This window comes from Rhinopithecus roxellana, chromosome 10 (genome assembly GCF_007565055.1).
Source record: "Rhinopithecus roxellana isolate Shanxi Qingling chromosome 10, ASM756505v1, whole genome shotgun sequence".
NCBI lineage: Eukaryota > Metazoa > Chordata > Mammalia > Primates > Cercopithecidae > Rhinopithecus > Rhinopithecus roxellana.
The window spans coordinates 3,503,270-3,517,971 of NC_044558.1; the positions used below are offsets into that span (position 1 = coordinate 3,503,270).

At 45.4% G+C, this 14,702-nt stretch overlaps 1 protein-coding gene across 1 annotated transcript in view; it reads left to right on the top strand.

Moving 5' to 3' along the window:
* Positions 1-14,702, top strand: part of ANO2 (anoctamin 2) — a 362,906-nt gene that overhangs the window by 180,029 nt on the left and 168,175 nt on the right. Inside the window, exons 12-13 of the mRNA XM_030939846.1 lie at positions 6,659-6,819; positions 11,596-11,678. Coding sequence (XP_030795706.1) covers positions 6,659-6,819; positions 11,596-11,678 — 244 coding nt within the window. The remainder of the gene's footprint in view (positions 1-6,658; positions 6,820-11,595; positions 11,679-14,702) is intronic.

A 14,702-nucleotide genomic window follows, 5' to 3' on the forward strand; every position in this document is an offset into this window, starting at 1 on the left:
CAGTTTACTCCCTGAAACTTAGTATTCTTGGCTGTAAAATGGTAATCACAACACCTAAATCATGGTGCTGTGAGGATTAAAGGAGACTGTGTCTGGCACGTAGCAGAAGATTAATAAATAATTGTTGAATAAATCAAAATATGTGGAAGTAGAGTACAAGGGACAAAAGATACACTTAGCTAATATTTAGAATTTAAACCTCTTGCCATCTTCAGAATTGTCTTTGCAAACTGAAGCATGGTTAGTATGTTTTAATATTCTTTTGGATGTAAGTGATAGAAATGCAGCTTGAACTAGATTAAGCGAAAAAGAAAATTTATTATAAGCATTCAAGGAACACTGGAAGAGGTACTCCATTTATCTCCTGCCTCTGACTCTTTCTAGCGTTTGTTAGTTTCACCACGTATTTTCTCCATTTGGATTAAACATTGCTGCTAGTAGCTCATGGGTGTTATACCTGAGAACTTTATACTCGATTCATCTCAAGTGAAAAAGTATTATGACTCTGTCTGACTTAGGTGGAGGCCCTGGACCAATTCGTTGTGGCTAGGGGGCAGGATAGCTTTGTACCAACTTGATGTTCCCTCCATAGCCAGGTGGATGAGGACACTGGGCAGATCATTAGAGTTGGGGGCGGTAATGGGGAAAGTAATGGCCATTCTGAAGAAAAAGTCGAAAACTGTGCATTTTAGGAAGGGTATATGTGCATCAGCAGGCAGAAACCTGCTTCCTGGCTCACCTGCTTCCTGCCTGTTGGTGCATACCCTATAGAAATGGTCTTGCAAATCAGATCACCTGGACATGATGTCGATATCTAGAATAAAACTAAATCTGTGTTAATCTATGCAAATGGTCTTGCAAATCAAATCAACTGAAGATTATATTGTCAATATCTAAAGATAGGAGTTTGGATTTTTTTGGTATAAAACTAGTATCAGTTGTCAAGTGTTTTTGTTTTTTGTTTTTTGTTTTTTTTTTTGCAGGGGGAAGGGAAAAAGGAAGGAGGAGAGGGAGGGAGGCAGAGGGCAAGTGTTCTTGATTGGGAGTTCTGGAACCTTTATCACAGGAGATGGGTTACTAAGGCTCTGCTTTCCCCAGCGCATCTAGCGTGAGGGAAGAGCTCATACTTATGAAATACCTGCCTTGTGCTGGGCATGATGCTAGGTGATTGTTATAAACTAGTTTCTTTGATCCTATAAGAGATCAATGTTATACATACCATAAATAGGCATTATTATTTCCACTGAACAGAGATTGAGAAACTGATGCCACATGAGGTCACATAAATTGTCCAATATCAACAACCGATAGTTGTCAGGGCTGGGAGTTGAACTCTGTTGCATCCTGTTCCAAAGTCTTTGGTTTTACTAATAAGCAGAGAAGTTTTCCAGAGGGCTCGTATCCTCCTCCACAACTCAGTAGCTTCACGTGGGCTTGCCTGGGTGTGTTCTAAGAAAACATGGCTTTTGGGTTTCTCTTGCCAGTTGTGATCCCTAGACATCTGGCCTCAGGTTGGCCAAGGGTGGAAAACCCCATACCGTGCCTAGGGAACCAGTTCCAGTGCAGTGGGTGGGGCACCAGTGGGCTGGTTTGTATCAGGATTTAGAACTTGTGCCCTGGGTCCCCACATGGTAATACACGTGGCAGCAATGACTACAGCTAGAAGGGACATGGTCTGCACATGCTGCAATGATAGATATCTACACACAGACGCACACACCCCACATTCACACACACTCATGCACGTGCACATAGATGTCTACACACAGACACACACACCCACATTCACACACACTCATGCATGTGCAGATGGATGTCTGCACACAGACACACACCCACATTCACACACACTCATGAATGTGCTGATGTCTACACACAGATACACACACCCACATTCACACACACTCATGCATGTGCAGATAGATGTCTGCACACAGACACACACACCCACATTCACACACACTCATGAATGTGCTGATGTCTACACACAGATACACACACCCACATTCACACACACTCATGCATGTGCAGATAGATGTCTGCACACAGATGCACACAGCCACATTCACACACACTCATGCACGTGCAGATAGATGTCTGCACACAGACACACACCCCACACATTCACACACACTCATGCACATGCACATAGATGTCTACACACAGACGCACATCCCACATTCACACACACTCATGCACGTGCACATAGATGTCTGCACACAGACACACACCCCACATATTCACACACACATGCACATGCACATAGATGTCTACACACAGACGCACATCCCACATTCGCACACACTCATGCACGTGCACATAGATGTCTGCACACAGAAACACACCCCACACATTCACACACACTCATGCACATGCACATAGATGTCTACACACAGACACACATCCCACATTCACACACACTCATGCACGTGCAGATAGATGTCTGCACACAGAAACACACCCCACACATTCACACACACTCATGCACATGCACATAGATGTCTACACACAGACGCACATCCCACATTCACACACACTCATGCACATGCAGATAGATGTCTGCACACAGAAACACACCCCACACATTCACACACACTCATGCACATGCACATAGATGTCTACACACAGACGCACATCCCACATTCACACACACTCATGCACATGCAGATAGATGTCTACACACAGACACACACCCTACATTCACTCACATGCACATGCAGGGATATTCAAGTGTAAAGTGCAGTCGTTACTGTGGATGTGTCACATTGCCTATCAGAATGGATGGTGTTTTACAGCTGTGGATATGACAACCACCACTGGTGGGTTGTGGAATCAATTTAATGGGCTTTTAAGTGGCCTAAAATAAGATGGGGCTAGAACTAGGCTAGAACACAATGAATACTAGTATTCATTATAAGAAGGATGGGTAAGTGTTGCTTCATGAGATTTTATTTCAGTTTTGTAAGTGTGTTTGTGAGAGTGAGGGTATGTATTTGCATACTGAAATCTGATGTAACAAATCATTTTAACTGTAGGTCATAGTCAAAAAAAGATTAAAATTACTACAAAATTGAAGTTTTGGATGTTGTTTCTTCAGACTCAGGATGGGGCCTGGCAAATCAGGAAAGTGTAAATACTAGAAAAAAGTAAACATTTTAATAGATTTCTTTAAAAACAGAGGAACTATTTTTTTTTTTTTTTTTTGAGATGGAGTCTCGCTCTGTCGCCTGGGCTGGAGTGCAGTGGCCGGATCTCAGCTCACTGCAAGCTCCGCCTCCCGGGTTTACGCCATTCTCCTGCCTCAGCCTCCCAAGTAGCTGGGACTACAGGCGCCCGCCACCTCGCCCGGCTAGTTTTTTGTATTTTTTAGTAGAGACGGGGTTTCACCGTGTTAGCCAGGATGGTCTCGATCTCCTGACCTCGTGATCCGCCCGTCTCGGCCTCCCAAAGTGCTGGGATTACAGGCTTGAGCCACGGCACCCGGCCCAGGAACTATTTTTTATACACAATTGTAAATTCATCAGAAGTCCAACTTCTGTGGGTCTGATGGAAGCTCACAAAATGCCACTCCTTATAAACAAAGGGATATTCTCTAAAAACCAATATTGAATCTAAATAAACACATACTCTAAGGGTTTGTGTCTATCAGCCACGCATAACTGTGATGAAAAACGTATAGTATTCCTGGGATTATTTTAGAGGTTGCTAATTTCGTCATCAAGCCTGAAATTTACTATCGCTCACTTTTTAAAACCTTTTTATTTTGAAAAATTTTAGATTCACAGCACAGGATCTTGCAGAGATAGTACAGAGGGGGCCCAGCGTGCCCTTCATCTAGTTTCCTCCCATGGTTTCATCTTATGTAACTACGGCACAACCTCTAAACCAAAAAACTGACATGGATTAGGTGGAACTTTAAATGATACCTTTTATTCCCAGTAATTTAACTTTGATATGTGGGATATAAGCATAAGCTTGTCAGTAATACTTCCGTGCGTGCATGATCCCTCTATAGAACTTCCCTGTCTCTACTCACCAAGGGATTGATTTCATTTGTTCAGCACTTACATGAACAGAGAACACTAGGACATTTTTTTTAAAGCTGATTAATCTAAACCATATTGAAAAAAGATTGGTTACTTAAGGTCTGAGAACTTAATAGCAGCTGTTTAGTCTGAATTTCCTGAATGATTGCCTCTTTGTACCTTCTCCCGTTGCGCTAACGGGGCTCTGAATCGCCTAATCCAGGAGCAGTGATTTACCCTGAAGAACGTTGCTCACTTTAGGGTCTTGGTTCAATGGACTGTCAAGCCGTTTATCAAGCTTCTTATGCTTTCTAGAGAAAATAATAAATTAAAGGAATACGGCATTGGATTTATAGCCACAGTTGCTTCTCACTGGAAACCTGTGGATTGTGCAGCTTAGTGAGTACGCTAGACCTGATTTCCATTCTACGCAGGCTCCCTCATCTTTCAGCTTGTCTAGAGGCAGCCTGTCTCAGAAAACACCAAGTCCTTTCGATGTCATTCTTAGCCAGAATTCCTCTAGAATTCTGTTAAAATTGATTGCATCAAAAACCCTCCAATACATATAGAAAGCGTTCTGACTTCGCATTTAAATGATTTGAGGAGAATCCATACCATGGTGGCTGCCATCTTATACAAATGATGGATAGTTGCCTGCACTCTAATTTAAAAACCAGTAATTTACACAGCACTTAGGTTTCAAAGTGCTTTGCACCCGTTTGGCTGCTAATACGTTTTTCATTCCTGACCTTTTAGCATTGACTAGTTTCAGTTGACTAGATTTCTGTCTCCTCAGTCCATATTTAAAAGAAAAAAAACCGCTGAGTTAAATGAAGTCCCTAACACACATACTCCAAGAGCAGCATTGAGGAACTCGTATGTTCTTGGATGTGACTTAAAAGTGAAAGTCTTTTACTAGAATTTATACAGACAAGTGATTTTCTGTGTAAATCTGTTTTTTAAGGGAGTACTTTCCTCTCTGAAAGCAACGATTCCTTCTGAACTACATAGCAAACACAGCTCTGACCCAGAAGACATAAACTGGGCTCTCTAGTCACCAAGCGGAACATGCCCAGGTGAAACTAGCACAGCTGAATGTATTATTAAGATATTACTATTTAATATTTTCGATGTGGATGAGTCATTTTTATTGAATTTGCCAACGGAGAGCTTAGCAGCGAGTCAGCGGAGGAACTGGGGTTTATTCTTAGAGACTGAGAATTTCCATTCTCTCACACAGAAGGCCTTTCCCTCCTGTGGACTTAGTAGCTCATTATAAACAGAAGCCTAGAAACTGGGGCTTGACAGGAAGTGACAGCCCCTCAGTAAATCTGCCACCCTTCAACTTCTTAATGAAGGGGGAAATAGACCCAGGCATTCCTTTGGCTTTGCGGGTTTCCTCTGAGCACTGGCTTTAGCACACAGGGCACCCACTTGCTCACCCTAGCTGTGGCTCCCACTTGTGAGTCGTGCTCTGTAGCGCCCTCTGCTGCTTCTTTGTGTGGAAAACAGCTGTGGTTCTCAGTGCTGGATCCCCTGCCTCCCCATCATTGTCTCCAGTTGCCCTGTAAGAACAGCCAATGCTTTGCTTTCGTGAAATCTTAAGTTCTTCACCCTTTCCCCCTGAACCATGAGCTTAACCATCCTCCCATCTCCCTGGGAAAATATTACACAACAGAGGGATGAGTTCATTCATTTTCTTATCAGTGTATGGTGTAGAGGGTTATTGGGAAAGCCAGTCAGGGCTGATTCTTTGGTTCTTATTTCCAAGCATTCGTATGAGCCTAAATCTGTTGGATACAGCTAGTCAGCTAATGAATGAATGGAATTTCAAATATATTCCTCAGTCCATTAAATGGAAATACACTAAGAATAGGTTGGAATACAGGCCATTAGAGATTATTTGGCTCATGCTGCAAGTATCAAAGAATCTAGACCTTGGAAGAATTTGCCTTGCCTCTTTCATTGTCCCTAATCTTATTTCATGGTTATAATAATTCTTATTAGGTTGAGGCTGTTATTCTGCATTCTACAAGTGCCTCTCCAGCTCATGCTCTTAGAAAAGGGCTTTCCACCCAGATCTACTCCATTCTTCCCTATGTAGAACTTCTTCTTCTAGAGGTGAGAGCATGCACAGGTCTAGCCACACACTCATGTTTGTTTCTACTTGGGACCAGTATCACTTGTTTGTGAGACAGCCAGTAGGCTTTACAAAAACAGCCTAGACTGAAGAATGGATGATGAAATCCAGCTTCAGGCTGTGATTTATTCACAACTGTTGATGCATCCTATCCCACCAATCTCATGGACCCAACACGTTCTGAAGGGACTTTAGGAGGCATAATTTAACGCCCAGTATCTCTAACAGATCTCAGTAACTTTCCAGGACACTTGTAGTGACAGGGAGCTCCATACCCCGTCTTTTTGTTGTTGTTGTTTTTGAACCAAATATGAGTAACACTCTCCAGGTGAAGAATCCAATGATCCAATGCTAACTTCTTTAACATTCCTTACTTACGGAGTTGAAAAACTCAACCTTAGATTTGGAAATGGGAGCTATTTGGGGGATGGTTTTTTCTTGGAGTGGACCATGCTGGAGCTCCACCTGACCCAACAACGTCCATCTGTTGCAGCAGAGAGATGTGTGACCAGCAGAATGCCTTCATCATGTGTCCCCTGTGCGACAAGTCCTGTGATTACTGGAACCTCAGCTCAGCCTGTGGTACTGCGCGGGCCAGCCACCTGTTTGACAACCCTGCCACCGTCTTCTTCTCCATCTTCATGGCTCTGTGGGGTATGTGACCATCACCAGGCTTGCTTATATGGGCGGTTCCTTTAAATGGGTAGAGTGACCAGGCTCTAAAGCTCATCCCCTTCAGGTTACTTGCTTTCACATTTTTTCTTCCCATCCCAAGAAGTATTTTAAGGATAATACCTTTCACTTCGCTACTCATATGTGCGAATAGAAATAGGAACATCCGTCATGTCTTTATCTGTTTTCTCTCAGATGTAGTCATGCTAACCTTGTACTAGTCCCATGTGTGATTTATTCAGAATTTGAACCAATGCCTGTTTCAAAAACCCCTAGCACACCCGTAAGACTCCTCCAGGTACACTGACTTAGGTGAGAGTATAGATATCATACAGCACAATACTTAGAATGGTGGAGTGACTGCCGTGGTCACAGAGTTAGCACATGGTAAACGTGGGCTGAGATTTGGTCTCCTGACTCCAGTTCAGTGCTATTGTTAGGACATCGTGAGTGTAGACTGTACTGTCCCTGCACTGTTTAATTTAATATTTATCACCAGAGTAATGCTTTCAGTATTCCCACCAAAGGGATTTGTGGAGGAAAAAATAATTCCTTCATTTTTCTCCTCCTCCCTTCCTCCCAGAGTATGGGGGTAATAAACTTGTTATGAGCCATAGCTATCTGACTATAAACACACACACACAGACACACACACATTCCTATTCTCACAAACTGGAATAACATGGAATAACCACCCCATGGTAACTGAGCATTTCTAAGAAGACACACCCATGAGTATTAGAAAAGGGACCAAGTCAGCATGTGTCAGCCCATATGAGTAGCCACCTGCTCCTTTACTCATCACCGAATGTGCAGGCCCTTGGTTTGCATGTTGGATCACAGACCAGCAAGACCACAGTCCTGCTGCAGAGGCTGCTTGATTTATCACTGACTCCATGGGGCCCGGAGGATATGCCAGGATGGGCCCTGAGTCACACATCCCTGAGAGTATGAGGAGAAGGAGGAGAGGGAGAGGCCTATTCTCAGTGGTTCTTAGGGGAACGAGAACACACCCTTCCTCCATTCCCAGTGGACCTTCACTTGTGGGGAGACAGAACTTGACTGGAAAGATTCCTGTATTGCTAGGCCACCAAGAAAAATTTCCAGGGCACACTCTATTCTCTATTATCAGGGAGAGCAGCTGCATCCCGGGAGCACACGGGCAGTGTCAGCCCATCGAGAACTGGAGCAGGAGGAAATGGAATTGTGACCATAGAGTCCTGGGACTGTTCACAGGCAGAGTCAGTAGAACACTCTGAAGTTGGGGCTTGCTGCCTGGGAAGTCACTGGCAGCTCTGTGTCTCCTTATCAAACAGGAGTATCATGGAATTACTCCAAGACCCACCTGAACTGATTTGGAACCCAGAATACGTATTCATTTTTTGAAATATTACAACTCTAATTCCCATAATTTATCTTGCTGATATTACCACCATTGAGTAGCTGAAGCCTAATAACTCCAGGTCTATAATCCTTCAAGAACTTTCTTGGGACACATAATTCCCTCTTGCAGAGAAACTTGTTTTTCAATTGTACTTCCTAGTTTCAAGTTTCAACAACTGCCTCTTCTCTTCCCTCGATAGCTGTAATGAACAGCTATCTCCCACCCCTTCTGAGATCCTCAGTCTTTTCCTACCCCACCCCTGGACCTACTGTCTTCCTCTCACATGACAGTGCAGGGAAAGTACCCAGAGGTGGGATTGTGCCAGAGCTTCCTGGCATAGGGTAGGATTTGGTTTTGTTTTTTGACAGCCTTGCTGTGCTTTATGTGGTTGTGTATTCAGTTACAGCAGCCAAGAGCCCTTAGGCAAGATTGTCTACAAATTACAATTAAAAATAATAGTAATGCCTCTTATTACCCTGATTATTATGATTAGTGGTGCTGTGCTGGGTGGGCCTGGGCCAGGGCCCAGGCCTGCTGGGAATAAGGCTGGGAAGAAATGGCTGTATGTAGAGAGAGACTGGGGCTGCTGGTGGCAGTGGAAGGGGCGATGTGGAGTCAGGAAGTCTTGGGGGATACCAGTCAGCAGGACCTGAGTCTGTTGGAGTCTTCAGACCCAGCTCCCCTGTGACTCTGACTTCAAACTCTAGGGAACATTGGGAAAGAGAGTGAGGTCCTGCTGAAAAGGGAAGGAAAGAGACAGGGTTTCAGAACTATTTTCTGAATAGAGGTTAAGGACACTGACCTAGGCAGACCTAATGTGTGTCTCAGTTCTGCTCCTTATCAGCTAGGGATTCTAGAGCATGTAAATGTGAATCTAGTTCTGTGACACTAAAGTCAATACCCTTGACCAAGGTGCCCTGTTATCTTGGGCAGATTACTTAATCTTTGGGCATCGTTGTCCTCATCTATAAGTTGAGTGAAATAATACCTACCCCACAGCGTTCTTGTGACAGGTGAATGCGGTATGCATGCAAAGCATGTAGCATAGTGCCTGGCATAGAACTGGGAGCTGCTCGCCATCAGTTTGATGGTTGCCTCCCTTGCCCTCACGACTCATCTGTCCATGACTCTTTTGCCCCTCTCATCTGTCCTGCAGTCTGACTTCCTCCCTTCATGGAGACGCCAGTCGGTCCGCACTCTGGGCACTGCTGTGTGCACAGCCCTCCTCAGGAACCAAGGAAGGAGCAGTAGGAAGAGGAGGGACTTACTACCATTCTTAGTATCTCCGGGCCAAAGCCAGTGTTGGGAGGTCAGAATACACTCACTTGAGAAAGGCCTCAAATCCAAGGGAGAAAAACTTGCAAATCAGTGCATGCAAAATGTCATGTCAGATGAAAACATGCAAATCAGTGCACCATAATGTAGTAAATGCAAGTAAAACAAATGCACCAAATGCAAGTAAAACAAATGCAGCTTTAAGTAACTGTGTATTCAACCAGTGCATCAGTATTTGATATTCTCAGTTCTGAGCTGTGACTGAGGTAGACATAGGCAGCTAAGAGCCAGGAAGAGTTTACAGTCCTGTTATTACATCGCAGACATGAAGTGCTGGCCAGTAGTCAGGCATGGCATGTAGTGAAGTGTGCTCAGGCTCCTGCTAGGGGTGGGGTGGATCTGTAGGGGTGGCCTCGGAATGTCATGTCCCATCCCTCTCCAGGGTGCCATGAACATAGGGCAGTAGGAGTGAGGAGGACAGGGTGCCGTGGGGACTGACCTTATGGAAGAGGGGGACTTGAGCTGGGTCAGGATAGGATGAGGGTAGAAGCTGGAGGATAGCACAGGAGAGAGGGACAGTGGGCGCAAATCGAGTATGGAGAAGATGGTGAGGGGATGACCCAGCTGCAAGACGTATGTTGACAAATGGCAGGATGAGATTCGGATAGATGGTTCAGCCTCCACATACATAGTCCTGGAATCCAGAGAGAAGAACTTAGACTGTAGGAGCCATTGAACATGTAGGCTGATAGTGTTGGCACCCTTCCTCTGCCCACTCCTTCCTTGCCAATATGCCATGGTCCTTCAAAAATCAGCAAGGATGCCTCCTCTGGCAGGTAGCACTTCTCTTCGCAAGCCCACAGCATTTTCATCTGTGTCATTCTTAGGGCCTCGATCACTTTATGCCTTGTATTGTAGTTGTTTACAATCTCTTCTCACAGACTGTAAACAACTTGAGAAGCAAAATCCACGTGAAGTTCACCTGATCTCCCTGACAATGCCTAGAATGGTGTTTTTGCAGATACTTTAGTTGGGACTGGTGCTTTTGCAGGATTAGAAATTCACTCAAACTTCCTCAAATAACAAGAGATTTATTTTAAGAAAGCAAGAGGCAAGCTCCTGGGTGTAGGAAATGAAATATAGCCAGGCCTCTTGGGAACTGGAGCTGGAGATGCTGTCGGAAACTAAGGCCTTCCCTCCTTTCAGGTGCTGCGTGGTCTCTCCCTTCCCTGCTCCTCTTTGTGTTTTTAGTTTCAGTTTTCAAAAGAGGGAATCTGCCTGCTCTATCAGCAGGCCCTGGATCAGGTGTTCGGCTCTGGTATAACAAACCGTAGCTGTAGGGTTGGGCTGGTGGGGGGATCAGGTTCTTCCTAGAGCATGCTGAGAAAGGCATGCTGGTCCTTCAAAGGGCCGTGGGTGGGGCAGGCAAACTGATGGATGTGTAGGTGTGGCAGGCATTCTACAACTATTTGCTCAGCAAATGGAAGAATGAATGCATACCACTTTACAGAGATTATTCTATCAGTTACATGCAGTTGGGTTGGAACATGCGTTGGAAGGCTGAAAGTCTGGTGTCAGGCAGAACTGTTAGGAGACTGTTACGTAACCGCAGAATGATATGATCAGGGTCCAAATGAGGCAAGTGGTGCTGGGGACAGAAAGACAGAAATGTAGGGGAAAAGCGAGAGTGCTGAGGAAGGTGAAGGAAGAAAGAATGTATTGCATAGGCAAGATGAGACTTGTCAAAAAATCCTACAGACCCCTCCCTTTTTATTGTCTTCATCCTGCCATCCTTACTTTACTTCTCCGGATCAGTGTTTACTCTCTTCTCATAACTTAGAAGTGGAGAAAGGAGTGTGTGTGTGTCTGTGTGTGTGTGTGTGTGTGTGTGTGTGTGTGTTTAACGTATCTATTGACTCTCAAGGATGTGGAGTATTTCTAGCAGTTTCAACTAGAAGTGGGAAAAAGAGGCTAAATGCATTCCAGAGAGCTCCTAAATTTAAAATCTATTCGTTTATCCCCCACCTCCACTGGTGAGCCCAAAGGGTACAGAATCCACTCTTCAAAAATAATTGAGTTTTTTTGTTGTTCTTTTTAAGCTACCATGTTCCTGGAAAACTGGAAGAGGCTGCAGATGCGACTGGGCTACTTTTGGGACCTGACTGGCATAGAAGAGGAAGAAGTGAGTTCTCTCACATGTTTCTCACATATTTCTGTGGGCTTTTGCTTTGTTTTGACCTTGGAAATGGACTCTCTTAAGTGAGATAACCATGTATGTTTGCTGTCACTGGCTGGGTCTCACAGTGGCCGCCTGTGTAGCTTGGCTTCATGGGCTGGGCCATGGTTGACCTGCACTGAGGTCAAAAGTTCAAGTGCCACCTCTTCCCTTGAGCTGGAGGGCATTGAGCCTGGTGTTTGGGCAGATGTCCCAGTGCCCTCCTCTGGGGAAAGAGGTGGCAGAAGATGCAAGAAAACAAGAGGCAAGAGGTCATCTTGAAGTCGTAAAGCCAGAGAATCAGGGATGTGTCAGAATGCCCTGGGAGCCTCCTGAGGGCCCAAGGAGAGGCAGGGTGTCAGGTGCTGGTTGTCTTTGACGTCTGTGAAAGAAGAACCACTAAACCTCTGTGGTATAAGCCCGTGCACTGTGTGTGAAACTGGGGAGTTGCGGAGGCGTGAGCTAAGGGAAAGGGTAGGTTCTTCTAGAGCAGTGTTCTGGACAGATGATCTTTAAATAATGCAAATAAATCAGCCTTCCCTCATAGCTCTTCTGAGGACTAGCCCCCGAGTCTCGATGCTGGTGAGCCGATGATGGGCGGTGTGTCGTGCTTGCTCCCATGATTTGTTCCCACCATAATTCCTGCTCCTCCCAAAGCAACCCCACTGCCACTCAGCTCCCCTCCCCTCTTCTTTCACTTCCAAACTCAGCAAGCCTCTCTGTTCTGACCATTAAAATCTTCAAGGCCTCCTGATACCAGGTGCCACCATGGATGGGATATCAGGCAGGGACTCTCAATAGTGTGGATATCGTGGGTGAGGGGCTGAGGGCCGTGTCTAGGAGGGCCAGGAGGCACTTTCAGTTGCCTGAGTACCCACTTGCAAGGGCTGGCCATAGCAGTAAGGCCACAGCAGTAAGGTGGCTGCATGGAACACAAGCCTGCTCCTTACTCTCCTATAGTGATTGCCTTGGACTAGGGACCTGGGGCCTTATGGCCCTGACACTTTATGAGAGAGAAATGGAATCCCTAATTTAGTCTCTTCCCAACCTGTATGTCCCCACGTTTGTGGCATGTCACCATTTCTTCTCTTTAATGCTGTAGGTAGTCTACTTGCCTTTGAGCAGGTGGGCTGAAGAATGGCAGGACCCACCGGGCAGCTGCATGGAATGGAATCTACCAGTGCAGGGTGTGCTGCCTGAAAGTGCTGGAAGGAGAGATGTAATGCTGTAGCCTTTCTCTGCCTCCCATGGGTTCTCACTTAATTGCATCCCCATCCCACTGCACCCCATTGCCTTACCATATATTGGGTTCATGCACCCCCTCTACTGCAGTCCTAGGTATTGAGCATATACCCTGAGACTAATACTATCATGAACTCCGTGGTGAAAGAGAGAATATAGATATGCATTCTGCCTTCAGAGAGGATTCAAATTATTTAGGAAGAGAAGCAACAGAGAATAATAAAGACAGTTGCATTTCTTGCAAGAAAATTCCCAAACTGGTCCTTCCAATAGAAAGAACTCTAGAAGTTTGAATGTGGGTGATCTAGTGGGAAAGTCTTTGTATTATTGGTCCCGTTTGATTTAGCTGAAATATGTCTCATATACTTGAGAGAGACAGAGAGAGAGGGAGGCTGGGGGAGATGGGTAGGGTATAGTGCCTACTCCCCTAATGCGATAGAACGTTTCCAAAAAAAGAAGATGCATCCCAGCATCCAAGCCTGTGTAGGGCCAGAGACAACTTAAGTGTGTCTGCCGAGTAGAGTGGAGGAAGCCCTCACATCTCTCTGTTAGAGGGCAAGTGTAGACATACTCTCTCCATCAGAAAAGCCCCAGTTATAACTCAATACCCTTGAAATCTCTGTAACAAGCCCCTGGCAGGAGTGAGACTGTAACCCATTTTTCTTTCTGTAGCCAGGTTTCCTGTTTATCTGTTTGACCCAATGAGCCATGGTAACTTCCTGGGAGGTACATGATTTGAGGAGCTCATGTGCTGGCTGAGAGGGGCCTGGCCAAGACTGGGTGTACCCGGGGCCTAAGGAGACAATCCGGATGGGATCTCTGTGTGAGGTTGCTACAAGGCTGGTTGGTTCTGTAGCGTGATTGGTGGGCCCCGCATGTGCACAGGCCAGCCTCAACTTTTCCTTTAATGCGTTTCTAGTTTGGATTAGCACACATAAATTTCAGTTTAATTCTGAACATGGCCATTAAGCATCTACTACATACTAGGTTTTTGTATGGAATATGGAATTATCTCAGGCATAGTGTCTGATCTCCAAGGGGCTGCATTCAGCAGGGTGCTCTTTGGTCTATAAATATTTAGAATAGAATGGAGAGTGTGCGAGAGAAATCGCTCCGGCTAACGTAGAGAGGAAATTCTTTAAAAATCAGGGTTTTGAAGACTGGTTGGCTTTTAATGGACAGCAAAGGGAAGAAGGGGCGCCCACAAGAAAGAAACAGCAGCAGAAGCCTTGACCTGGGAAAGCAAGGGGTGTAGACAGGCAACAACAAGATATCTTGAAAGCCAAGTTGGCTGCAGGGGACAGGGATCAGTATGCAGTGGTGACAAGGGAAGAGCATAGTCTGGTGACCGGGTCAGGGAGGGTCCTGATTGCTAATCTGTGTCTCCCAGGCCATGGGAAGGCTTGAAGGTCAGGATAGCAAGGGACAAATGACTTGAACAAGGGTCCTAGGACTTATATGAAGCATTTAACCCACATTCAAAATGAGGAGTGAGTGGAAGGCAGATGTTACTTGGGCATTGGAGGGAGGGAGGCAGGGGTCCTTGAAAGCCATGATTAGAAGTTTTTTTTTGTTTTTTGTTGTTTTTTGAGATGGAGTCTCAGTTGCCCAGGCTCGAGTGCAGTGGCATGGTCTCAGCTCACTGCAAGCTCTGCCTCCCAGGTTCACGCTATTCGCCTGCCTCAGCCTCCTGAGTGGCTGGACTACAGGAGCCTGCCACCACACCCGGCTAATTTTTTTTGTATTTTT